Consider the following 27,694-nt stretch of genomic DNA (forward strand, 5'->3'; position numbering starts at 1 on the left):
GAGGCAATGCTCCGTAATCTGCTCCTCCTAATAAATGCTATTCATTATTACGCTTATTTAGGGGCATGAGACTACAATAATAAGTAATTATCTGGCAGTGGTTTCTGTGTTAAGCTGTAAAGATCTTAATAGATCCTGCAAAACTGTTATTTCTGTTAACAGACCTGTTAAACACTTGCCCTATTTCATTGTCGTCCTACGCCTTTTTTTTTTTTTTTTACTTTTTAGCCAGTAAATAGCTGGAAATGTACAGTAGATGTTTTTTGTGTATGCTTGTACTGTTGTCTTCTTTTCTTTGCCTGTAATGCTGATATCTCTGGTTCTTCCTCTAGAGCTCCCAGTACGTGCAGTGTGTTGCTGGATGTCTTCAGCTGATGCTGAGGGTTAATGAGTATCGCTTTGCGTGGGTTGAAGCAGATGGTGTCACCTGGTAAGGCTCCTTACAAACCATAATGATAAATGCTAAGAAGCTTCGAAAAGACAATTGCTGTCTCCATGGATTTGACTGCAGCCTGGGAATACGAGTAATATGATTATTGAAAGATAAGACACTCATGGCAGGGGTGTTTTAGACAGAGAAACTTCTGAAGTGTGGGAAGAAGACACGTTAGGTGAACTTCATAGGAAATTGCATGCATGTGTATGTGTACATATTGCCAGGGCTCAGAATTGTACTTATGCAATAGGGTTTGTACAAAGTATAGAAGTTCTACCCTATCAGATTTTTGGGGGATAACTTCCTGGTCACAAGTGGTCAGACCACTGGGACACCCACCCATCCCAGAGCTCTGTTTGAATGAAGTGGTGGTTGAGCATGATCTCCACAAATAGTAAGGTATTCCCTATCTCTGTGTTCTCCATGTCCAGTCCTAAAGGACCACCATCAGTGCATATTTTCAGGATTTCCTTAGCATTGCACAGGTGTTGGAATCATCACCTGTTCCAGTGATTATATTATCACCTGTGCAGTACTGGAGAAGTCCTGAAAACTTGAACTGTTGGTGGTACTTGAGGACTGGAGTTGGGGGGACATTGCCCTATCCTATTCCTTATGAATAGGGGATAACCTCCATACTTGGCACAAGCCCTTTAACCAGAAAATCACTGCAGGACCATATTGTGTACACGGATCAGTCATAGCACTAAAACTCCCCTCCTTAAATTTATGTAGGCCCTTCTCATTCCACTACAAAAGCAGTGTCTCATTGGGGCATTACTTCGAAAGGAGTCTTCTGTTATCTGGCATCAAAATATCATTAGATCTTTTCAGTCTTCTAAGGCTTTGTTCACATTGGAAAAGTGCACTCCTTTATGCATACTCTCACTGGATCACTTCTTTATACACAAACTGCATTCAGACATGATCTTTTACTTATTTATTCATTGTAATGAGGCAAGAGGAGTTGAAAGGGTAACCCTACTCAGTTTAACCTTCTTTTTGTGACTTGTCCTTTGTTGTTTTATATATAATTATATATATATTTATATTTATTTATTATATATATATATATATAAAAATATATATGGGACGCAATTGTGTGCACACTAAAGATGGGAGAATTGCTTTTCAGGCCCATCTGCCTTCTCTTATTGCTGAGCGGGGAAGGCTTATGGATCTTCCCTTACCTCCCGCCATTTCCGGCTCTTCTTCTGATTATGGTGCATCATTATCATTACAGCAGCCCAGCTAATCAAAAGAAGAGCCTGAAATACAGGTAAGAAGATACTCTTAGGCCTCCCACCCGGTGCTCACAAATTACTGACCTGGCCCATAGACTAGAGACCTGCGAGTCGATCTGCCATCTCAGTCCTTAGTTATTTGGGTCTTTCCTTACTGTCATAATGATGCACTGAACGTTCCTTACTTTTTATCTTTCAGTATAATGTCTGTCCTGAATAACAAATGTGGATTCCAGCTTCAGTATCAAATGATATTTTCAGTCTGGCTACTTGCCTTCAGTCCACAAATGTGTGAATATCTTCGAAGGTATAACATTGTGCCGGCATTATCTGATATCCTCCAAGAGTCGGTCAAAGAGAAAGTGACTAGGATCATCCTTGCAGCTTTCAAGGTATGTCCTTCCATGCAGTGTTGTAGGTTATATGTACTGTATTTTTCGGTTTATAAGATGCCCCAGATTATAAGACGCACCCTAAATTTAGAGAGAGAATATAGGGAAAAATATTTTTTAATGTTAAAGCGAGGGTCCGTCTTATAATCCTAGCATGTCTTAATCTTAATGCGTACCAGTGAGGCGCGCCGGTGGTGGAGCAACTCAGGAAGGTCACGGGAGGCAGGGTCAGTGATGCTGCGAGCTAAGAGGAGGGGGTGTTGCGTCTCAGGAGGGTCAGTGGACGGAGGGTTGACGATACTGCAGCCTTGGGGGTGTCGCAGTGGCGGGCGCCATTGATCTGCCGGCGTGCTGTGGGGGTGTCGCCGCAGTGGAGCGACTCCGGAGGGTTACAGGACAGGTTGTCGGGGTATCGCTGTGGCGGTGGTCACCTGATCTGACTGCTGGTTCCATTTAATTGCCCGCGGTTGACTCTGGACTTCAAGAAAATGGCCATGGAGGCGGCACGTGTGCAGAAAGGTCTCTGCAGCCATTTTCTTGAAGTCCAGCGCGTCAATCTGCGCATGAGCCTCCTCCGCAGCCATTTTCTTGATGTTCATTGTGTCAACTGCGGGTGATTCAATACATCCCGCTGTCAGATCAGGCGCCCGCTGCCACGACACTGCATTGACACCCTCAGTATCGCTGACCCTGCCTTCTATGACCCCGCCTCACCACCGCTGTCTCAGTAAGCCATATCTGCATTGTAAGTTGCACCCCCATTTTTACCCCCTGTTTTGGGAGAAAAAAAGTGTGTCTTACAATCCGGAAAATACGGTATGTCCCTATATGAATGGATGAATGATTGTCTGAGTGTTCCCATCAAGGGGGTGTGCGTACACAGTGACACTGTACAATTAGTGCTGCCAATTCCGGACTGGGGGACATGCCCCTGTGGTAGTTGCCCAACATGTGAACACATTCCTCCAGAAAGAAAGAGGTGATGGTCCGGGGCAGATGGAGACAATGAGATTAGAGGCATGTTATCTGAGAGGGGGAGATCCCCAAAAGTATGGGATGTTGTGGAATACTGTAGCTTACATAGGCCATGATCTGAATTATGTACTAGTTGTTTACTCTTCTGATATGGTGCTATCCACATTTGTATTTTTGGAATAAAAAATTGTTTTTTAATGCTGGCGCAGATTGCTTTTCACTTGTAATCTATAGAACTAGTATTGAAATTCATGATAGTCCTGCCAAATGACGCCTTCATACTGCAACCAATGCTCCTGATGCAGGAGGCTTCAAAGGATTTCTTGTTACTACGGCAACAGCACTTTATTCAGGAAAAAAACATTTAAAATTGTAAAGAGTGAAGATTTAAGCCACAATAGCTGATATTATGTGTATCGTCTCACTACCTTGTACACAGGCAGCAGGGACCGGCACTGGATTATGGGATCTGTACTCACAAATCAAGGCTCCTTTCTGAATGCCGGGAGATGTTCATTGAATTTATGTGATGGGTAATGTAGTATAAAGCACATCTAAAAGGAAATAGAACACAATGGCACAAAAAACAGTTACTGACGCACCTTTTCCATTACTGACACTGTGAAATTGTTTTCCCATTAGGTCTTGTCAAGCAGGATACATGAGATTTAAAAGACAAAATATTTCAGATAGCTGTGGTCCAAAAATCTGTAAAAATATAAAAAGAGAGTAAATATTAGAAGCTGCAGTATTTTAGATCTATAACAAAGTGTAGACGTGTGCTATAAGCACCTTTTTGTAAGGGGGTCACCTTTTTCCCATAGTTCAGGCCCTGTTGACCAATCTAGTTTTATGACAAATATGACGTGCACAGGGAAATCAAGTGCAAGCGACACAAACCTCAAACGTATATTATTTTCCTATATGCGGAGCCATTATGTGTAGACAGGCATCTGTTTTCAGTGTACAGAACAGTATAGTCCGCTGCGCTCTAGCCTACGGACTGTCATTAGTTTGGGGTGGTATGGATTTTTACAACAGAAGTCAATGACTGACGTCGGAGGGTTTCGCCAGATGTGTACATCAAGTAGCAATAAATAAAGTCATGCTTCTAATCTAAAATGAATTCTCTAATCGCACGCTCTCCAGAATTCCCTGTGCACGTGCCTGCTCATTTAGTGGCTTTTTCATCAGAAAACAAACAGATCATATTGCGATTTAAAATGCCCACCCCTTCTTTTTCCTCTGTGGTCAGGTAGAAAAGCTTCCCTAGGGTATTTTTGAGAGTACTCCTTTAACCCTTGTTTACTCATTTGAGTTTTCATCTAATCTTTCTCTGGTCTAGGGCTATCCTTTTCATCAGGGATAGGAAAAGGGTCAGCCAACGTGAAACAGGGGCACCCGAAAACGTAAGCTGTCACACCATCCTTAGTCAGGTAGGGGACAGTTCCCCTAAGGTCTATTATAGCCTCCCTTTAGCCGATAATTCTTGTTTTTGTTTGTCGTCCTGACCTGTTGCTGATTTTTATATGTTTTTTGTGTATTTTTGAGTGTATTTGTATTTTTTATCAAATACTACGGTAATAAAGTGTTTTTTATTTGGGTTTTGAGGTATCTTTGTAAATCTCAACCCTTCTTCTCCAACATCTGGTAGGGGATATATACTTACACATCAGATCGTTGGCTGGTCCTGCTATTATTGGTACCTCAAAGTAACATTCATTTAATGTGTACTGCCACCCTTAGTCTTTTATTCTACAGTCATGGCTAAAAGGTTTGAGAATTCTACAAATATTAATTTTTACAAAGTCTACTGCTTAAGTTTTTTTTAATGGCAATTTGCATATACTCCAGAATGTCATAAAGAGTGATCAGCTTAACAGCAATTACTTGCAAAGTCAATATTGGCTAAGAAAATGAACTTAAACCCCCAAAACACATTTCAACATCATTGCATTCCTGCCTTAAAGGAGCAACTAACATTGTTTTAGTGATTGTTCCATTACCACAGGTGTGGGTGTTGATGAGGAAAGGGCTGGCGATCAATCAGTCATGATTAAGTAACAATGACACCACTGGACACTTTAAAAGGAGGCTGGTGCTTGGTATCATTGTTTCTCTTCAGTTAACCATGGTTATCTCTAAAGAAACACGTGCAGCCATCATTGCTCTGCACAAAAATGGCCTAACAGGGAAGAGTATCGCAGCTACAAAGATTGCACCTCAGTCAACAATCTATCGCATCATCAAGAACTTCAAGGAGAGAGCTTCCATTGTTGCCAAAAAGGCTCCAGGGCGCCCAAGAAGGACCAGCAAACGCCAGGACCGTATCTTAAAACTGTTTCAGCTGCGGGATCGGACTACCAGCAGTGCCGAGCTAGCTCAGCAATGGCAGCAGGCTGGTGTGAGTGCTTCTGCACGCACTGTGAGGCGGAGACTGCTTGAGTAAAACATGGTTTCAAGGAGGGCAGCAAAGAAACCACTTCTCTCCAGAAAAAACATCAGGGACCGACTGATATTCTGCAAAAGGTACAGGGAGTGGACTGCTGAGGACTGGGGTAAAGTCATTTTCTCAGATGAATCCCCTTTTCGATTGTTTGGGACATCTGGAAAACAGCTTATTAGGAGAAGAAGAGGTGAGCGCTACCACCAGTCTTGTCTCATGCCAACTGTTAAGCATCCTGAAACGATTCATGTGTGGGGTTGCTTCTCAGCCAAGGGAATCGGCTCACTCACAGTCTTGCCTAAAAACACAGCCATGAATAAAGAATGGTACCAGAATGTCCTCCAAGAGCAACTTCTCCCAACTGTTCAAGAGCAGTTTGGCGCCCAACAATGCCTTTTCCAGCATGATGGAGCACCTTGCCATAAAGCAAAGGTGATCACTAAATGGCTCATGGAACAAAACATAGAGATTTTGGGTCCATGGCCTGGAAACTCCCCAGATCTTAATCCCATTGAGCACTTGTGGGCAATCATCAAGAGATGGGTGGAGAAACAAAAACCAACAAATTCTGGCAAAATGCAAGCATTGCTTATGCAAGAATGGACAGCTATCAGTCAGGATTTGGTCCAGAAGTTGACTGAGAGCATGCCAGGGAGAATTGCAGAGGTCCTGAAGAAGAAGGGTCAACACTGCAAATATTGACTTGCTGCATTAACTCATTCTAACTGTCAATATAACCTTTTGCTACTCATAATATGATTGCAATTATATTTCTGTATGTGATGTAAGCATCAGACAAACACAATTAAAAACCCTAGGGCAACAGATCATGTGAAAATATAATTTTGGTGTCATTCTCAAAACTTTTGGCCATGACTGTACTATTAAAAGTGTTTTACACCTTAGGGTACGTACCCACAATCAGGAGACCCTGTGTACTGGATGCAGCATGTCCTCTCCTGCGGAGACACTAGTGTTCTCTGCAGGAGAACGCAGTGTCCGTGCCCATGATCAGGTTTCTGGCCGCTGCAGACTTTTGCTGTGGTCTCCCCGCTGAGAATACTCTCTTCTCCACAGCATAAATTTGACATGCTGCGACTCGTAAGTCGCCCCGTAGGTCAGTTTACGCTGCGGAAAAAAGAAACCGTGCACATGTGATTTCTGTAAATCCCATCCATTGTGTGTATACTGTACAACACAACATTTTGACTGCAGCGCAAAAACTCTGAGTTCAAAATGCTGCTATTCCTTATCGTGGGCATGTAACTGCTGGCTATGATCAAACAGTTATTTTTCCTGCCCCTTCCATACAAATACATATTGACACTTGCCTTGTTTGCATTGGTTTGCTCCTCGTGTGAAGTACTGTACTATTCCTTACCCATTCCTTCATGGTCATCTGCTGTGCCCATCTGATCACCTGGGCGTCTTCGGCTTCAGTTCGAGATGTTGTGCTGTGACAATCATCTTAAATATAACATGTCATTATGATTTTGTACCCTCAACTAATGGCACATTTTAAAATGCTGATTTAAATCCTTGCCTTTCATGTAAAATTTAATTTTGCCATTATAAATAAATCCAACATTTCAATGAGATCTAATTGCGTTGTAGGGGGACACTTCAGTCACTGCTCTCCTGCCTTGCGCCCTATTCCCCTCCTGCCTCCTGTCGCTCTTGGTCGCTCTTGCACCAGTGACCTGCCTCCCTTGTCTGAGATTTCGTATATGCGCTGTCAGTGTCTGGGATCATCTCCTCAGATAGTGCGGCTTATGCACAGATAGTCCAGTTCTCGTAGCTTCCCTACTTTACTGCACATGCTCCACCCAAGGCAATGATGGCATTTGCACAAAATCTCGGGTACAGGAGACAGGCCAATGAAACAATAATGACCTGTCCGGGTCCGGGTGGGCAAGGCATAGGTGAGAGAAGCAGAAGAGCTGTAAATGCAGTGCCCACTCTTGCGGCGCACTCAATTGCAATGTTGAATTTCTTTAACACAGCAAAATAAAATTCTACAAACAAGAAAAGGATATATTGAGCATTAAGGGGCCTTTCTATACATGTTAATTAGGGGAATAACAACTGATAACAGGTTCTTGACAACAGTTTATTCTGGGGTTTTTTGTTCTTTTTTTCAATTGAATGAATGTTATGCTTTATATGACCATTTTATCTTTCAGAACTTCAGAATGTTTCCTAAGTTTTTGCTATATAAACTGAAGCCAGCATGCTGTAAGGGTTGAGTCAGAAAGCTCAGGGATGCCTGTGTTGTCACTGTCCAATCTTTTGTTTATTTGCTATATCTGTTTTAGCAGCTGGACACTTATTGCTTTGGCTAGCTGCCTCAAGTCATGTTATCCCCTCCTCTGATTAGCATCTCATTGTCAATGTAAAATCCCTGGTGTGGGGGGAGGGGGACAGCTTTGTGACTCTGCTACATGACTAAAGCTAAAAATGCACATTGTGTCAGAACAGCTGCAGCCAGTAATCTAAGTGATAGATCATCAAATTCAGAGTCTCTTTCCCTATGTCATACTGTTCTCAGATGAGGTAGCAAAAACCTGCTGATAGATTCCCTTTAAGGAGCCTTATTGTCGGGTTAGAAATGATTCAATAATTATTTTTGTTGCAGAATCTGCTAGAAAAATCCACTGAAAGAGAAACCCGTCAAGAATATGCCCTCGCCATGATCCAGTGCAAAGTTCTGAAGCAGCTGGAAAATCTGGAGCAGCAGAAATATGATGATGAAGATATAGTTGAAGATATCAAATTCCTCCTGGATAAACTGGGAGAAAGTGTGCAAGATTTAAGGTATGAAGCTCTCAATGGTGTCCCTATAAATTTAACTCTTCTGACACCCTGGGGCCATTTCATAAAGACTATCGTAGTTAACACTCACGCTACACAAGTCTTGCTGGGGAACAAGGTGACAAATTCATTAAGGCTTAAGACTAAGCTTGAAAAACGAAGCGAGTGGAGTGCGATAAAACATCGCATTCCACTCGGACCAATATTAGCCCATGTGCCAGCACACATGAGCGATTATTTTCTCAGCCCTAATCGGACCGAGAAAACAATCGCAGCATGCTGCGACTGTAATGCGATCCAGGTTTCTCTTGCACCCATTCAAGTCTATGGGGCGAGAGTAAAATCGCACTGCACTCGCCGTACACCGGTGTACTGCGAGTGCAGCGCGAGAATGGCAATAGCCGGCTACGGAGGAGAGAGGGAGATAAATCCCTCCCTCCCCTCCGCAGTACCGGCCCGCCTCTCCTCAGCACTGACACGCCCCTCCTCAGCGCTGGCCCGCCCCCCGCAGCTGAGGTCTGATCGCATGATCGGACCTCAGTCGCAGTGACACTCGCATGACACTCAGCTCCTGCTGTGCTGCCAACGTGAGCCGAGTGTCATGCGAGGATCTAAGTAGATCCCAGTGTGGTCCCAGGCTAAGAGGTGCACACAACGTAATGAATGATATACTGTATATTTTGCTCAGTGCAGGACTAGGCAACCGTCTGAGGTGGATATATATTTTAAGTATACTGTGTGTTTCAATATATTGCAGTTTTCAAGAACTTACATTTCTGTTAGCGGAAACATTTCATTGTGTTATTTTGTATACATGCTGCTTTTGCCATAAACAGATGATTTTCTCAGAAATTTCAGTTATGCTTTTAGCTTAGCCATTGTTGATCTGTCAGATGTGTGTAGAGGTCAGATTTCAGGGGAAAGAAGGATCGGTTATGTTATATTACTACATGCCCGATCCTTAAAGGGAACCTGTCAGGTCCAATATGCACCCTGGGTGCATATTGCTAATCTCTGACTAACCGTCCCTGTATACACTAGCATAGATAAAGGGATCTTTAGAAAAAGTATTTCTACAGATCTTATATCGTATACTAATGAGCGAGGGGACTAGTCCCCAGGGCATTAGTTCCCCTGACTAGTTGGCTCCATTAGCATGTTACCATTAACATGCTAATGAATATGCAGCGTCAGAGGATGATCTCACTCACTTCTCAGCTGCAATTGCCGCCGGACGCTGGATTTCTGCTCAGTAGTTTCAGTCATGCGCACTACTTCAGTTTGAAGCCAGGACGCGTACACCCGGCTTCATAGTGCGCATTACCCAAACTCCGGGGTCATGCACACTGAGCTAAAATCCAGTGTCAGGCGGAAATACATTTCTAAAGATCCCGTTATCTATGCTAGTGTATACAGGGACAGTTAGGCAGCGATTAGCAATATACACAGAGAACTGCTCGTGGCTCTGGGTGCATATTGCACCTCACAGGTTCTCTTTAATTCTCGAGGGAAATAAGCTTGTTCTCTTATGGCGTTTAGTGGGCTTTACAGCGATCCCTTATTTAAATGGTGCTCCTTTGCTTTTTGGAGGGAAATAATCTGCTTCCCGAGGCGTCTGACAGTGCCTCATTCCCCTCTTTTTGGTACATGGTCATGCCTGGGCAAGCCGAGGTGTATGACACTCATAAGGGCTTTTTTAGCAGCAGGAAAATAGCTACTAATTATAGGAAATGATTAAACTTATTCAGGGTCTCCTTTGAGCAAATGGTTCCACAATGGTACAGTGCACATTTCTAAGTCGTTAATTACCATCATAGCATAATGCAGGGTCTTTAATACGGATTGATCCTAGCAACCAAATATTTCTTTTAATTAGTGAAAATTACTTAAGAATTACCAGTAGCTATGTCTATATTGTTACTGTGGGTATTTGTGAGTTTCCTGATGGAAATGGGTTGTTTGCGAATTCAGGTATGTAATCAGAAATGTCCATTATGTGATGATATTCACTGCTTTCTTGTATTAGTAGAATGACTATTCAATAATAAAAACATTTGCTTTATCATATGGTAGAAATCTGCCCCTTATTCTTTATGGTCGAGTTGTATACTGCAGGGTTAAAGAATAGTAGACCTTGCTCTTCTGTCTGTCTCTACAACTCTATTCTCTAGTCTAAAATCGGGCATTAGTAATCTGTATTATCATTTTCTGCCATTTTTGGTCTCTTAGTAATTCTTATTTGTCATGTGATAATCCAGAGGTTTTGTTAATTCTGCCTCAGTCTTTTGAAGTAAGAGCGTGCACTATGCATCATCTCACATAACCTGCTATTAATGACTATTTTTCTATAATCCGTGCCTCCAATAGATTCTGATCAGAATTAATAGCCAAAGTGTAAAGGCCCAGTCACACTAAACAACTTACCAGCGATCCAAACAACGATACAACCTGATAGGGATCGCTGTTAAGTTGCTAGGAGGTCGCTGGTGAGATGTCACACTAAGCGACACTCCAGCGATCCCACCAGCAACTTGACCTGGCAGGGCTCGCTGGAGCGTTGCTACACGTGGAAGCATGCTGCGCTTGGTAACTAAGGTAAATATCGGGTAACCAACCCGATATTTACCTTGGTTACCAGCGCGCACCGCTTAGCGATGGCTCCCTGCACACCTAGCCACAGTACACATCGGGTTAATTACCCTATGTTTACTCTGCTACTTTGCAGGCAGCAGGGATCTGGCTTCTGCATACGCTGGTAACCACGGTAAACATCGGGTAACCAAGAAGCCCTTCCCTTGGTTACCCGATATTTACCTTCGTTACCAGCGACCTCCGCTCTCACACTGCCAGTGCCGGCTCCCTGTTCCCTGCACTCCTAGCCACAGTACACATCGGGTTAATTACCCGATGTGTAGTCCGGCTACTTATGCAGAGAGCAGGGAACCGGCACTGACAGCGTGAGAGCTTCAGACGCTGGTAACGAAGGTAAATATCGGGTAACCAAGGGAAGGGCTTCTTGGTTACCCGATATTTACATTGGTTACCAGCGTCCGCAGAAGTCCACTCCCTGCTCACCGCACACTCAGTTGTTGCTCTGTCGCTGTCACACACAGCGATGTGCGCTTCACTGCGGGAGAGCAACAACTAAAAAATGGCCCAGGACATTCAGCAACAACCAGCGACCTCACAGCAGGGGCCAGGTTGTTGCTGTATGTCACACACAGCAACATCACTAGCAAGTTGTGCCTCAGCAGCGATGTTGCTAACGATGTTGCTTAGTGTGATGGTACCTTAAGTTTAATGGGAATCTGTCAGCAGGTTTTTGCTACCTCATCTGAGAGCAGCATTTTGTAGACAAGCAGATTCTGAATCAAACAGTATATCACTTAGATTACTGGCTGCAGCCGTTCTGATATAATCTGAAATGATCAGCTGAGATCAAGGAGCAGTCCCTGCTCACACCGGGTTCGCTATAGAGATTGTACATTGACTGTGAGTTGTCAATTAAAGCAAGAAGCATGCCAGACTTCCTATGTGTGAGCCAGCTAGACCTAGCAATATTAATCACAGGGTAATAAAGCCATTAATTTAAGTGAAGAGATGCATAGTTGACTTTTGTTTGTTATTAACCCCAACAGCATGCTGGTTTCAGCTTACCTTGGAAAAACCTGCTGACAGAGTGCTTTTAATAGTTGCATGACATGAAAATAAAGGGATAATTATTTTTTTTTCCTCTGCATTTTTCTAAAACTTTTTTTAAAATTTTTACTTTATTTTTTAAATTTGCTTCAGGGACTAGAACAAATCGGAGGTTCAGTCGCTTATACTATATACTGCATTGCGACAATATTGCAGTGTGTAGTGTCCATCTTGGTCTCCTATGGAGCGAAGCCTGTAGCTGAGCTTTATTGGAGTGCCAAGATGGCAGCTACTTGGGCAGCCATCTATATGAACGTGTTTTTGCTTTTAAAGGTTAAAGGGAATTTGCCAGTGTGCTCAACAATCTTTGGCAGTTGAGTCTTTGTACAGCTAGACAAAATCCAACGAGCCGAAACATTAACACCATGTACGTGGGCCAATAAATCACTATTTTTGGATTTGAACCATTCCAGTGCTATATTTTTTCAAGTTCATTAGTTTTTTGGGTTACAACTGGTGGCATACACCCATTGCTACATTGGATTAATACTGATTTGTGTCCTTTTCTATTTTATGAATGAGCAAAAGTAAAGTCTTAAAGAGGTTATCCTGGAATATTATTTTTTGTTTTTGCTTTGTGCCTAAAAATTAGCAGGCAGGTATTTGCCAACTGAGGCACCTACCTGTCTTTTCTACTAGACGCTGGCTCAGAGCGGTCACCTATCACTGCTGTCGGAGATTCAGTTGCTCTGCGTCAATAGGGGAACTCTTCTTCTTCAGGGCTGCTCCGTCGATGGGGCGTGATTGCCAAAGTCTTGCTGACTAAATCTGAAAATAATGAGCGCTGATAGTGTAATACCAAATGGAAAGGTGCGGTATACCACAGATATACATTCACATGAATCAGTTGTGATAGTCACAACCACTAGTTCGCATGAGATAATGGCATCTACTGCAGCCCTATGTGGATGAGCATAGAAAATGGAGTAGAGAAGGGGTTAATGCTGCTCATCAGCCAAATGAAGATGTAGAAATGTTGATGATGATAAACTTTCTTTTTATTCCATAGGTCTACGCGTTTCGAGGTGAAAACCTCTTCCTCAGGACCAGTACATCCTTGATGTACTGGTCCTGAGGAAGAGGTTTTCACCTCGAAACGTGTAGACCTATAGAGTAAAAAGAAGTTTATCATCATCAACATTTCTACATCTTCATTTGGCTGATGCGCGGCATTAACCCCTTATCTACTCCATTTTGTAAAGTCTTGCTGACTGACAGCCGTATCCCCGCAGTTAGGCAATGGGTAGCCAGCTGTCAATCAGCATGACGTTGGTAGTGATGCCCCGTCAATAGAGCAGAGCCAAAAACAAGAAGGTGCTCATTCGAGGTGACATCACCAGGGACCAAGGAATCACCAGCAGTCTGTGCCAGAAGAGATCAGTGACAGGCACAACGGGCAGGCACGCAGTTAGCACATTGTAAAGAAAAAAGTCTCAGATAACCCATTTATTCAAATCAATATTTGGTGTGACTGCCCTCTGACTTCAAAACATCATCAGTTCTTCTAGGTACGGTGTGACGGGGTGTACAACAGAGCAAAGGATGGACGAGGCCGAGGGACGATCCAACAGGTTTATTCACAAGAACACTGAAACAGCACACGATAAGTCCACGTAAAACAGATTCGGGGGCCCTTCCCGACAATCCTCGGACCGGATAACAAAGCAATCGTCTTTACAGTAGTCCAAAGAGTTCCACACAATCCCACGTAGCCGCGGATCTCCAGTCTGTAACAGTCCACACACACAGACCCCAGGATCCAGCCTCAGCTATGGATCCTAGTCCTTCTCCAGCCGAGCTCCAACTAACTCAACTAACATGGTCTTCTCTCCTGGGACCAGCCCCTTAGTTGGGCACACCTCCCCCTGGCCATTTGATGCATGAATGGACTTTAGACTGCTGGCTCTGTTCTGTTTACCAAGTTGTGGTTGGAGAAGTCCCATGCTGAGAAGAACAATATATATATGCAACCCCCACCAAATCAAGGAGAATAGCTATGGCTGAAGCCTGAGTGCAAGATGATACAGGCTGGGAAAAGGTATAGTCACTTACATCCCAAGACATAGTATTACAGCAAATACAGTGAGAAGGTAAAATACATCACATGGCATCTTATACAAAAATATGGGATGGAGAAAACTACATACATCATGACAATCCCTCCCCCTCCCAACTTGTGTACGTACTAGGGACCTCTACAGGTCACTGGTTAAGTACACACAGGCAGAGCGTTACTTACATGTGGCTTCATGCAGCCACGAATTGGCATCGTAGCTCTCCCACATCATTGCCCAGGAGAACAGCTGCAGGCAGACCACCCATCACCCCAACCACACATCGCCTGACCCCAAAACCAAAGTTCAGATCCACAGTGGCTGTGGGAATAGTCCTCCATTGTCCACCAGCCAGTTCAATGACAATCCCAGGTCCTCTATGGATTGCCTCAGGCCGAACCACTCGGGGATCAGCCAGTGTGAGGAAAGCACCCGAGTCACAAAATCCAACAAGTCTCTGTCCATCCAGCACAACCTCCTGCAAGTGCTTACCTCGATGAGCAGAAGTCGTCATAACTGCGGGTCGCACCCCGTAAACTCCTGGTGGTGCAACATGGGGGGCTGAGTCACTAGGCCAGTCCTCACTTAGCGGTGCCACATCTTCCTCCATGGCACTGGGCTGTAAATAATTAACAATCCGATTGGGTGCAGGATCAGTCCTCATTTGAACAGCTGGGCAGGAGACTTGCCGATGCCCTGGCTGTCCACATTGATAGCATCTGAGCTGGGTCTCCCTCCATCCAAGGCGTCCTCTTGGGTAAGGGGTAGGGGAACTTGGAGGCCGGCTCCCACCTGAAGGTGCTGTAGGGGTTGGAGGATGATTCCTCCATGGGCTGACTGGGCATGAGGCCTGCAAATGCCCGGGATGCCTACAAACATAACACCTGCGCTCTGTTACTTCCTCTCCCCGGCGTATTCCAGAAAGTGCAGTAGAAGCAACTGGAGGCACATTCACACGGGTATCAACACGTGGTGGCTTAGAGGAACGGGGAACAATGGGGACAGAATAACTGGGGGCATCCGGTGTTGTGGAGCTGTTAGGCGTCTCTCCATCCTCCAACAGAACCCTCCACTGAGGCTTGATAGTGAGCACCTCATCAGCTAGAGCAGCAGCTTGTTCCACAGTTGACGGCTTTCTCTCACGCACCCATTCTCTGATTTCCGCAGGGCACCTGGCATAGAACTGCTCTTTCAGGATGACCTGGAGGAAGGTCTCCCAAGTTAAGGCCCCCTCTCCCTCCAGCCAGCGATGGCATACGTGTTTCAGTCTGTGGGCAAACATCTTGAAAGACACTTCTCCATCACAGGCTAATGTACGGAACTTAGTCCTATAAGTATCTGGGGTCACGGCATAATGTTCCAGAATGGTCTGTTTTATCTCCCCATACTCACAATTCCACTGAGGGTCCATAGCTCTATAGGCGTCGGCAGCTCCACCCTCCAAGAGGCCCACCAGGTGTCTGACTCGCTCTCTTTCTGGGACTTCCATTAATCGGCACTGATGCTCAAAGTCCTGAAAGAAGCCCTCAATGTCACCTGCAGCTTCATTAAATGGCTTAAAGTCCTTGCGGGACACTCTGGAGAATTCCCTCATAGTTGGTGCTGTGGTTACAGTTTGTCTGGAGCCTCTAGCTGCTTCCACAGCAAATCTCCTCTCCAGCAATGCCCTCTCTTGAGCTCTGCGAATAGCATCCATCTTATATTCAATGGTGACCTCATCTCCAAGCAGTGCCATCTCCTCTTCATACCACACAATCCATTGACTTTTTTGGGTATTTACCTCCCGCTCCCGTCTTTCCTCCCTTTGCTGTGGAAATTGTTCCTCGGTGCCATCTTGCAGGCAAGCGTTTTCCAATGCCTCAATTAGTTGCTCCTTAGAGAGTCCTTTGTAACCGACTCCTAATTCACGGGCCATTGTTTGTAGGCTCACCACAGTCCAGTTCCTGTATCCTGAGGTTCTGAATCCAGATGTTAATGGGCCGTTGTCCTCCATTCTTTCTGCTCTGATCCCGCCGCTGCCAACCAGTTTGTGACGGGGTGTACAACAGAGCAAAGGATGGACGAGGCCGAGGGACGATCCAACAGGTTTATTCACAAGAACACTGAAACAGCACACGATAAGTCCACGTAAAACAGATTCGGGGGCCCTTCCCGACAATCCTCGGACCGGATAACAAAGCAATCGTCTTTACAGTAGTCCAAAGAGTTCCACACAATCCCACGTAGCCGCGGATCTCCAGTCTGTAACAGTCCACACACACAGACCCCAGGATCCAGCCTCAGCTATGGATCCTAGTCCTTCTCCAGCCGAGCTCCAACTAACTCAACTAACATGGTCTTCTCTCCTGGGACCAGCCCCTTAGTTGGGCACACCTCCCCCTGGCCATTTGATGCATGAATGGACTTTAGACTGCTGGCTCTGTTCTGTTTACCAAGTTGTGGTTGGAGAAGTCCCATGCTGAGAAGAACAATATATATATGCAACCCCCACCAAATCAAGGAGAATAGCTATGGCTGAAGCCTGAGTGCAAGATGATACAGGCTGGGAAAAGGTATAGTCACTTACATCCCAAGACATAGTATTACAGCAAATACAGTGAGAAGGTAAAATACATCACATGGCATCTTATACAAAAATATCGGATGGAGAAAACTACATACATCATGACATACGGTTCCACAAAGTTAGAGGTTTTGTCAGGTTATAGTTAGCAGTTTATGAGTAACCAAATATAACAAACAGGTGTTAATGATCATCATTTTCATACGTAGGATGAAGCACATGCAAATACTTATCTAACATGTAAGGGAGACATCGGAGTGGCTCCAAATTTATTCTGCAGTTTGACAAGGACCCCAAACATACAGCCATTGTCATTTAGAATTACCTTCAGTGTTACGAAGAACAAGGAGCTTGGGAAGTGATGATATTACTCCCACAGAGCCCTGACCTCAACATCATGGACTCTGTCTGGGGTTACATCAGGAGACCGAAGGATTTACGCAAACCTACAGAAGATCTGTGGTTAGTTTTCCAAGATATTCAGAGCTCCTTCAAGCATTGAGTGCAGGTGTACCTAGGAGAAATGATGCTGTTTTGAAGGCAAAGTGTTCACGCCACAAATATTGATGTGATTTTTAGATTTCTCTTTTGTTCATTCACTTTGAATTTTAATTGACAAAAATAAATTCTTAACACTTCTATTTTTTTTTACAGCATTCTTTTCTTTTCCGCATTTCTCCACACCTATCCAAAGTGTTTTCACAGTACTGTATGTCAATGTACTGTGAGGTAGCACGGTCGGCTGCGCAGCAGAAGACACGGGATCCAGGCATTAAGTTTCACAGCACACGGTTTAATGTCCAAACAAAAGTCCACAACAGTACACATGTGCCTCTCCAGCAGAGAGCTCAGGGAGTTCTGTTCACTCCCTCACACCCGGCACACCTGCCCTTGTTCCTGTTTCCATTTAACCCTTCCTTCAGCCTGTAGGGAAACAGCATTAACCCTAGAGTGGATTTACTTTCTATCATGGAGTGAGCACAACCGGGGCGAGACATACCGGCCGTCATAGATAACCCCGGTCACAGTCTCACATACCCCCCCCCCTCAGTTCAAGCGTGCGGGGTTGAACTCCCGCCATCAAACACGGGCCGCGGGACAAGGCATCGGCGTTGCCCTGCAACCCACCGGCCCTATGTTCAACCGTAAACCGGAAGTTCTGCAGAGAAAGGAACCACCGGGTAACCCGGGCATTCCGTTCCTTGGCGGACCTCATCCAGACCAGTGGAGAGTGATCCGTCACCAAGCGAAACTGCCGTCCCAGCAGGTAATAGCGTAGGGACTCCAAGGCCCACTTGATCGCCAGGCACTCCTTCTCCACTACGCTATAATTCCGCTCGGGAGGGGTGAGCTTCCTACTTAAGAAGGTGACGGGGTGTTCCTCCCCCTGAACCACCTGAGACAACACTGCCCCCAGGCCGACCTCTGAGGCGTCAGTCTGTACTATGAACTCCTTCCGGAAATCAGGGTGTACGAGAACGGGCTGTCCGCACAGGACCCCCTTCAGGGCCCGGAAGGAGTCCTCGGCCTGCGGAGTCCAGCGCACCATGACGGACTTCTTGCCTTTGAGAAGGTCCGTCAAGGGGGCTGATAGTCCCGCAAAATCCTTTACAAACCTCCTGTAGTACCCCACAATACCCAGGAAGGCCCTAACCTGCTTCGTGGTCAGGGGTCTAGGACACTTCTGGATCGCCTCAACCTTGTTAATTTGGGGCTTAATCACTCCTTGGCCTATCACGTAGCCCAAGTAGCGGGCTTACGTGAGTCCCAACGCACATTTCTTGGGATTGGCTGTCAATCCGGCTGTTCGAAGCGCGTCCACCACCTCTTGTACCTGTTCCAAGTGGGTCTGCCAATCGGAGCTGTAAATAATGATGTCATCAAGGTACGCTGATGCATACGCCTGGTGGGGTTCCAGCACTAAGTCCATCAACCTCTGGAACGTGGCCGGAGCGCCATGTAACCCAAAAGGCAAGACAACATAGTGGAAGAGACCCTCCGGCGTAACAAAAGCGGTTTTCTCCTTGGCGGACTCCGTCAGTGGCACCTGCCAGTACCCCTTGGTCAGGTCGAGCGTGGTAAAATATCGCACCTGTCCCAGCCTATCAATCAGCTCATCCACCCGGGGCATGGGGTAGAGATCGAACTTGGATATTTCGTTCAATCTCCTAAAGTCATTGCAGAACCTTAAGGAGCCATCGGGTTTTGGTATTAGGACAATCGGACTAGCCCATTCACTCCGGGATTTTTCGATGACCCCCAGGCGTAACATTGTCTTTACTTCCTCCGATATGGCTTGTCGTCGAGCCTCCGGTACCCGGTATGACTTCAGGCGTACCTTCAGGTGGGGCTCGGTGACAATATCATGTCGTATCAGACTGGTCCTACCGGGCAGCTCGGAGAAGACATCGGGGTTCTGCTGAACCAACCGTCTGGCCTCTCGCCTCTGAGTCTTGGTGAGGGCTTCTCCAATCCTTACTTCCGGTTCGTCCTCTCCGGAGGTCGCTGGAGCCGGAGGTGAACGACCCGAAGAGGAGGGAGATGGGGAAAAAACAGCCATCAGGCTTTCCCGTTCCTGCCAAGGTTTTAATAGGTTGACATGGTATATTTGTTCAGGGTTCCGCCTACCGGGCTGCAATACTTTATAGTTAACCACCCCGACTCTTTCCTTTATCTCGTAGGGGCCTTGCCACTGAGCCAGGAATTTACTCTCCGCCGTGGGGATTAATACCAACACCCGATCCCCGGGTTTAAAGGTCCGCACGGTGGCTTGTCTATTGTAGCGGCCGCTTTGCGCGGCCTGAGCCTCCTGTAAATGCTCCTTCACAATTGGCATGACCGCGCTTATGCGGTTCTGCATACCCAAAATGTGTTCAATCACACTTTTATGGGGGGTGGGCTCTTGCTCCCATGTTTCCTTTGCCAGGTCCAACAATCCCCGGGGATGTCGCCCGTATAACAATTCAAAAGGCGAAAACCCCGTGGATGCCTGTGGCACCTCACGGATGGCAAACATCAAATAGGGAAGCATCATATCCCAGTCTTTCCCGTCTTTTGAAATCACCCTTTTGAGCATGGTTTTCAGGGTTTTATTGAAACGCTCGACTAAACCGTCCGTTTGAGGATGATACACAGACGTACGCAACTGCTTGATCTGGAGTAGCCGGCATAGCTCTTTGGTCACTTTAGACATGAATGGGGTCCCCTGATCCGTAAGGATCTCCTTGGGCAACCCCACCCGGCAGAACACAGCAAACAACTCCCGAGCTATAAGCTTTGCTGCAGTATGTCTGAGAGGTATCGCCTCGGGATACCGGGTGGCATAGTCAACGATCACTAGGATGTGTTGGTGCCCTCGAGCGGACTTTACGAGGGGCCCCACCAGATCCATCCCTATCCGTTCAAAAGGGACTTCTATAATGGGTAACGGTACCAACGGACTGCGAAAATGGGTCAGGGGTGCGGTAAGCTGACACTCCGGGCAGGTTTCGCAGAACCGTTTTACCTCCCCAAAGACTCCGGTCCAATAGAACCTTTGCAATATTCGCTCCTGCGTTTTCTTGACCCCTAGGTGGCCACTCATCAGGTGTTTATGAGCCAAGTCGAGGACCCGCCGGCGATGCGGCTGGGGCACCACCAACTGCTCTACCCCCACGCCCCGTATTTCATCTACCCGGTAGAGTAAATCCTGCTTAAGAGCGAAATGGGGGTACCTTACCTGGGCACCGGGCAGCTGTGCCACCCCGTCAATTACTGTCACCCGACTCCGGGCATGTATTAATGTAGGGTCCTGGAGTTGGGCAGTCCCAAACGTATCCGGGGACGCCTCCAACTCCAGGATGGGTTCGACCGTCTCAGCCTCTCCTGCCAATACCTCCTAGGGGCGACCTATCGGGTTCACATTCTGTCCCTATCATGGGGACCCCTACGGCAGGTGTCCCGGATTCAGGATTGTAGGGCTCAGGTCCCGGACTGACCAATATCTGAGGAGACTTAGGGGGTCCCTTCCATAAAGTCCAAAAATAGGGCAGATCCCTTCCTAGGATCACGTCATAGGGAAGAGTGTTAAGAAGTCCCACCTCATGTTGCACCTGACCGCAAGGTGCTGTGATGGTGACAATCCCTGTGGGATAGTCTCGGCGGTCCCCATGTATGCAAACCACCCCCACGGTACGTCCCGTGGCCTTTACTTTAGCCCTCAAGGTGGATCGCACAAGGGTCACTAAGCTTCCGGAATCCAACAATCCTGTAACCGGACATCCATTCACCTGTATTTGGCACAAGTGGGGCTTTGTCTCTGGGGAGACCAGGTCAGCGGTACACACCACCTGAGCATACATTGAACCCCGCCGGGTAACCCCACAATCCATGGGCTCCGTGGTGAGTGGACACTGGGCTTCCATATGTCCCACCCGCTGGCATCGCCAACATCTAATGGGGACGGAAACCCCCTTGACGGGTTGTCGTTTAGGGTACAGAACCTTCCGGACCTCAGGAATGGTGGCCGCGGCCTCAGACGGGACGGTAGGGGACTCCTGCACCGTTGTCAGCGGTGGATCCTTGGCCCTAGGCTTGGAGGGGCCGGACCGACGGGCGGTACGCAAAGTCTCAGTGTCCCGTATCAAGTCCTGCGTAGCCACATGCCGCTCTACCAGGGACACTAATTGGTCGAGGGTACTCGGGTCACCCTGTCCTACCCACCTTTGAACGGTGACGGGTAAAGTGCGCACAAAACGATCCACTACTACCCTTTCCACCATTTGCGCTGGGCTCAGAGTGTCAGGCTGCAACCACTTTTTTACAAGATGCAACAAGTCATAGGCCTGGGAGCGTACGGGTTTGGCTTCCTCATAGAACCACTGATTTACCCGCTGAGCCCGTACATAGGTATTCACCCCCAACCGAGCCAGTATTTCGGCTTTCAGGGTCACATAGTCAATGGCGTCCTCGGTACAGAGGTCCAGGTACGCTTTTTGGGGTTCCCCCGTCAGATAGGGCGACAATACCTCAGCCCACTGGGGGGTCGGCAGCTTTTCCCGCTCAGCCACCCGCTCAAACACCGCCAGGAACGCTTCCACATCATCTCCCGGGGTCATCTTTTGCAACGCTTGTCTCACCGCTTTCCGGACGCTGCCGTCGTCACCCGGTCCCGGGGTTGTTGCTGCCGGTCCGGCACGGATCGACTTGGCCAGGAGAACCATCTGTTCTTGATGTCTTTGTTCCTGCAATTGCAAGGCTTGCTGCTGACGTGCATTGGCCTGAACCAGCTGTTCTTGGTGCCTTTTGTCCTGCCCTTGCAAGGATTGCTGCTGACGTTCCAACGCCCGGAGCAGGTGTGCATTGGTCTCTTGCTGCTGTGCATTAGCCTGTTGTTGCTGTGCATTAGCCTGAGCCAGCTGCTGTAGTATGTCCTCCATGGCGTCACCGGGTTTGGGCTGTAGTATAGCCACTCGAATCCAGGACATGTGCTACTGGGTCACCAGGGATGGATGCTACACCTCACCGGCTGGCATGCCCGCATTCTCCACCATATGTGAGGTAGCACGGTCGGCTGCGCAGCAGAAGACACGGGATCCAGGCATTAAGGTTCACAGCACACGGTTTAATGTCCAAACAAAAGTCCACAACAGTACACATGTGCCTCTCCAGCAGAGAGCTCAGGGAGTTCTGTTCACTCCCTCACACCCGGCACACCTGCCCTTGTTCCTGTTTCCATTTAACCCTTCCTTCAGCCTGTAGGGAAACAGCATTAACCCTAGAGTGGATTTACTTTCTATCATGGAGTGAGCACAACCGGGGCGAGACATACCGGCCGTCATAGATAACCCCGGTCACAGTCTCACAGTACGCACAATCACATGCACATTTGTTTTCTTTAAAGCACCACGCCATCTTTTTGTGGGTTATTATTAGTGCTCGTGTAACGCTTTAAATGCAAGTCTCCTGTCCCTGGTATTATACTCACCTGCCGCTGTCTTCATTCTTTATCGGCGTCGCTCCAGTTCCGCAGCACCATCTTGTGACCATAAATTCTGAATGGCCAGTAGCCAGAAGTTACATCACAAGCGTTCAATTTCACTCCAAGAGCCAGAACAAGGCCCTCATAGACTCGTATTGATTTGTGATTTTCGGTGCTCCATGAAACACTAGAGCTGCCGGCAGGTCACAAATCACAGCAGACACACAGGCGTGACGCTGGAAATAGATGAAGACAACAGAAGGTGAGTATAAGACAGGGGGCAGGGGACTTACATTTACAGCACCACTCCAGCACTGAAGTAAAAAACAAACTCCGGAGTGGTGCTTTAATGAGGTTTACAGCTATTTTCTTCATAAATCTGAAAAGATTTCCGGTAAACTATATGTACGGTAAACCTTGTCTGAACCCGACTTCCCTACAGTATTCACAGAGTAAAGTCTTTATAGCGTCAGGTGCCTGTATATAATCAGAGCTGATTGATCCATCCCCAGCAGCCAAGAGCTACTTGATGAACGTCGGAGCGCTCGTTAATATTCCCTCCACATCCAGATTCTATTACTGTTACTGGTCTCAGACGTCTGGACAAGTTTAGGTAGCAGAAGATTTAAGGATAATTGGTTGCTTAGCTCCAGAGTGGATTAAAATGTATAAATATCGTTGGATCTCTGGCAAGTGTCATTAAGGTGCTGAACACTTATCTTACAAATTGGTATGTTTACTGAACCAGTTTTACCGTACAAGATTTTTCTTTGTTACGTTTGTGTTGTCTTTATAAATGTTCTAATTTGTGTACTTGTTGCTTGGTCGCCTCTTGCTCGAGCTCTTGGGTAAAGCAAGGTGTTACTAATTGTGCTCTAAAGCAATAGATATTTCCTTATCAATTTCAAGGTAACTATATCCATGATCTGTAGCATTTTTCTTGACTCTTGGTTCTTAAATGGGTATTCTAGCCTATGACATTTCTCACCCATCCACTGGTTGATATCTCCAGTACCTTAGACTGTATTTGGTGCATCGAGGCACATGCCCCACTTACCGCTTCACTCAAATTCCTCCTTGCTGGGTGAAGCGGGAGACCAGGATCCCGCATTCTGGCAAATTGAGCCCTAACGGTCATTCCCCCACTGAGCTAGAATCGTCCTAGATGCTTTAAAAGACATGATTGCGAACATTTGTAGAATTTATGTTAATAGCAGTTGTAAAAATGTTCTTTTTGTAAACATAAGTTGGATTGACAAAACCTAATAAGGCAAGAGGCTATCACGTAAGTGAGTCAACTTGGGCCCAAAGTCTCTACAATGATTTTCGTTCGCCCTTGCAATCCCGTAATGCTCTGCTCTTCCTGCACTACTTTTTCAATATTTTTTGCATCAAAGCGAAGTGAGGAATCCTAATAAAATCCCTTCTTCATGGATCAGTTTGAGCTTGCTGCTTTTTGCTTATCGAGACCTCGGCGGATCTCTCCAGCCCTTTCAGATACATTCCTTACTGTTCCTTTCAGCGAGGACTCTACATCCCCACCTTCTCCACCTTGGGGCTTTTACCATTACTGCTCCTTGTAGAGGGGCATTCTTAATTTTGAGTTTACACTTATGTTTGAGGTTTTGTCTGGGGTCTGTCATCGCGTCTCTGAGATTTGATGGCAAGAATCGTGCTACGTTCAGTGCTTCACTTGCTATGTCAAAACTGGGACCACGGTGTAACCACAATTTACACGTAAGTGGGATCTATTAAGTGCCACTGCGAACTGAACGAAGACTTCCAGTCTTGGCTTCCATTATAAGCTACGTTCCCCTATGAATTAAAGCTTTTTTTTATATTTTTTTTCACAATTCACTTAATAAAGACACATGGTTTTACAATAAAGGCAGCGCAAAGAGAAACATTTTAGCTGCCAAAACGAAAAGCCTTTTAAAGAATTACACACAACACAACGTTGTTGTCTTTTGCATTCATTAGATTGCACTTAGCTGTATTACCAAAGTGTGAAAGAGACTTTCTTTAATCAGACGTCTGAATATAAGCTATAAAGACTAATTTTATCAGATTGTTTCAATAAATCTAATGATCAAAGATGGCAATGGGCACCTAAAATACGTTTAGGGCATCACTCTGCCCGTGGTAGCACAGTTTTTTTTCTTATGTTTTTATAAATAAGATATAAAATAAGAAAAAATGACACGGGGGAACACTATTCTCCTTAAGGAGACTTTGCAAGCCAGTCTGGCTGCCGGTAAGGGGACTTATATCTGCCATGCCCCTCTGGGGAATATTCAAATTGTCTCTCCAGGAAAGGAGACAAACTCTAGCGCAGCGCCACCTATTGGAAGTAGCGATCCTAAAAGTCAAATGTGGATTTTTAACAATCCTTTGCATATTACCTAGGATATATAAGCCAGATCAGAATCCCAATTTGCAGTGGGGATCACGGGGAACACTATTCTCCTTAAGGAGACTTTGCAAGCCAGTCTGCAAATTGGGATTCTGATCTGGCTTATATATCCTAGGTCATATGCAAAGGATTGTTAAAAATCCACATTTGACTTTTAGGATCGCTACTTCCAATAGGTGGCGCTGCGCTAGAGTTTGTCTCCTTTCCTGGAGAGACAATTTGAAAAAATTACAGTAATTTATATATCGTTCTCTGGTACAACAACCAGTACAGTCACTGTCTTGAAATGATGACCTTTCTGTAAATGAAGCTGGCCCAGTAATAAGATTTGTTTTTTCCAGGCACAAAAAAAGACTAGAAAGATCTGGCTATCCATTTGATAAGCCCCTAAACCCCATTATATTTATTTATTTTAGCCACCTTCAGCCCCCTGTAGCCATTTTTTGTGGTTTATTGTTTACATCCTAAACTTTCTGCCAGTTCTTTCTGTGCCTCTAGACTACATTTCACAAGAGGTAAAGCTGTGCATGTCCTACAGCTCACACACTCCCACCCTCTTTGCCTGCCCACCACACCTACAAAAGCACCATCCTGAGACTCTTGCACAGTCTCAAGATGGGTAAATCATTGTTTAATTTCTCATTCCTATCATTTCTTCTACTTCACGTAGTATGTGATTATCCCAACACTCTCCAGCAGTCAGTGTGCTGTAGGACCGCAAAGAGTTATGTAATGTATTCATGGATTATAATCTAATTTGGCCCTGTGGAAGCCCAGCTGTATCTAGATAAAGTCACAAGGTGATAAGATTCCTTGTCCTGTGTGGAGCCTGAAGTGCGCTCTCCCTTGTCCCCTGAGCACACCCCTAGTGACACTAAACTTGCGGAGGATCACAGGCCATATACTCATGATATCACCAATCAAAGCACCCTACAGAGCCGCTAGCTCAGCTGTACAAAGAACAGATAGGAAATCTCTGCTTTTTGTGCTTGGAACGGACAGTAAATGGAAGAGTGGCGCTGAAGGTCACATCACCACATGTGGCACTCAGGAAATCGGGTGACAGATCCCCTTAACGACCGCGGGCAGTAATATTCCGTCGTAGCGGTCATAATGTTACTGCCCGCGGCCACGGGCCGTGACAGCGCCATTATAACGGCATTGGCGGTAAACTTTTACTTACTGCCTGATACCGGAAGTCATGTGACGTGATCACGTGACTTCCGGTAGTTGTCATGGTAGCACAGGGTCATGTGATGACTCCTGTACTAGACATGAACTACTTTTAGTTTCACTCGGCCCACAGCCGAGTGAAGCAGAAAGTGAGAGTATCTGCTGTTTACAGCTGTGTAGCTGTGATCAGCAAATAGGGCAGAGTGATCGGATTGCTGATTGCTATAGCCCTCTACTGCGACTAGTAAAATAAAAAAAAAGTAAAAAAAAGTTTTTTAAAAAATTAAAAAGAAACCTAAAAGTTCAAATCACCCCCCCTTTCGCCCCATTCAAAATTAAAAGGTTAAAAAAATAAAAAATAGACACATTTGGTATTGCCGCGTTTAGAAACGCCCGCTCTATCAAAATATAAAATCAATTAATCTGATTAGTAAACGGCGTAGCGGCAAAAAAATTCCGAACGCCAAAATGACTTTTTGTCGCCACAACTTTTGCGCAAAATGCAATAACAGGCAATCAAAACGTAGCATCTGCGCAAAAATGGTACAAGTAAAAACGTCAGCTCAAGACGCAACAAATAAGCCATCACTGAGCCATAGATCCCGAAAAATGAGAATGCTACGGGTCACGGAATCTGGCGTAAAACGTGCGCCACTTTTTTCGGACAAACTTCCGTTTTTTTATTTAACCCCTTATATAAAAGTAAACCTATACATGTTTGGTGTCTACGAACTCGCACTGACCTGAGGCATCACACTGACACATCAGTTTTACCATATAGTGAACACAGTGAATAAAATATCTCAAAAACAATAGTGCTATTGCACTTTTTTTTTTGCAATTTTTCTACATTTGGAATTTTTTTGCCGTTTTCCGGTACACTATATGGTAAAACCTATGGTTTCATTTAAGAGTACAACTCGTTCTGCAAAAAATGAGCCCTCACATGATTATATTGACTGAAAAATAAAAAAGTTATGTCTCTAAGAAGAATAGCAAAAAAAAAACAAAACGGAAAGCGAAAAATTGGCCGGTCGTGAAGGGGTTAAAATAAATAATGGTTTATATGTTTTACATTTTTAATTTCTATTAGATGTAAAATAAGAAACTGAATTTGAGAGTACCGGTAAGTGGTTTGCTTAAGGCGGTCCTGTCATAGAGACAGAATTGACTGCAAAGGACCCATGAGCAAGAAGAGTCCACTCTCTTATTCCAGGGAAGACGTGTTAGAATATATTGCTTATTTCTGGATAAGGTTCCAGTAAAGCAGAGTCTTGTTTCTGAAAGTCGTCTTTGAAGGAAAGTGAGCAGGCATTATACACCGGGGTGCTTTTATGATGAGCACCCACTTTTCAAGTTATACATTCGCACTACATCTGTTACTGTCTTCTTAAAGATTTGCCTTCTTAGAGCCTTCAGTGTAGACTGCGATGTTATGAGCTATGCTATTAATATGCTTTTTTGTGCCACCGTTTAATTTCTGGGAAACACAATGCCAATTGGCAGAATAATCCGTTATGTATATAAAT

The 27,694-nt window shown here is 45.6% G+C and overlaps 1 protein-coding gene across 2 annotated transcripts in view; it reads left to right on the forward strand.

Annotated features, from left to right (window-relative positions):
• Positions 1 to 27,694, forward strand: part of ATP6V1H (ATPase H+ transporting V1 subunit H) — a 196,620-nt gene that overhangs the window by 81,534 nt on the left and 87,392 nt on the right. For both annotated transcript variants that reach the window (XM_075353271.1, XM_075353272.1), the window contains exons 9-11: positions 333 to 430; positions 1,880 to 2,072; positions 8,129 to 8,307. In XM_075353271.1, coding sequence (XP_075209386.1) covers positions 333 to 430; positions 1,880 to 2,072; positions 8,129 to 8,307 — 470 coding nt within the window. The remainder of the gene's footprint in view (positions 1 to 332; positions 431 to 1,879; positions 2,073 to 8,128; positions 8,308 to 27,694) is intronic.

Source organism: Anomaloglossus baeobatrachus, chromosome 6 (genome assembly GCF_048569485.1).
Source record: "Anomaloglossus baeobatrachus isolate aAnoBae1 chromosome 6, aAnoBae1.hap1, whole genome shotgun sequence".
In the NCBI taxonomy this organism is placed as follows: Eukaryota; Metazoa; Chordata; class Amphibia; order Anura; family Aromobatidae; genus Anomaloglossus; species Anomaloglossus baeobatrachus.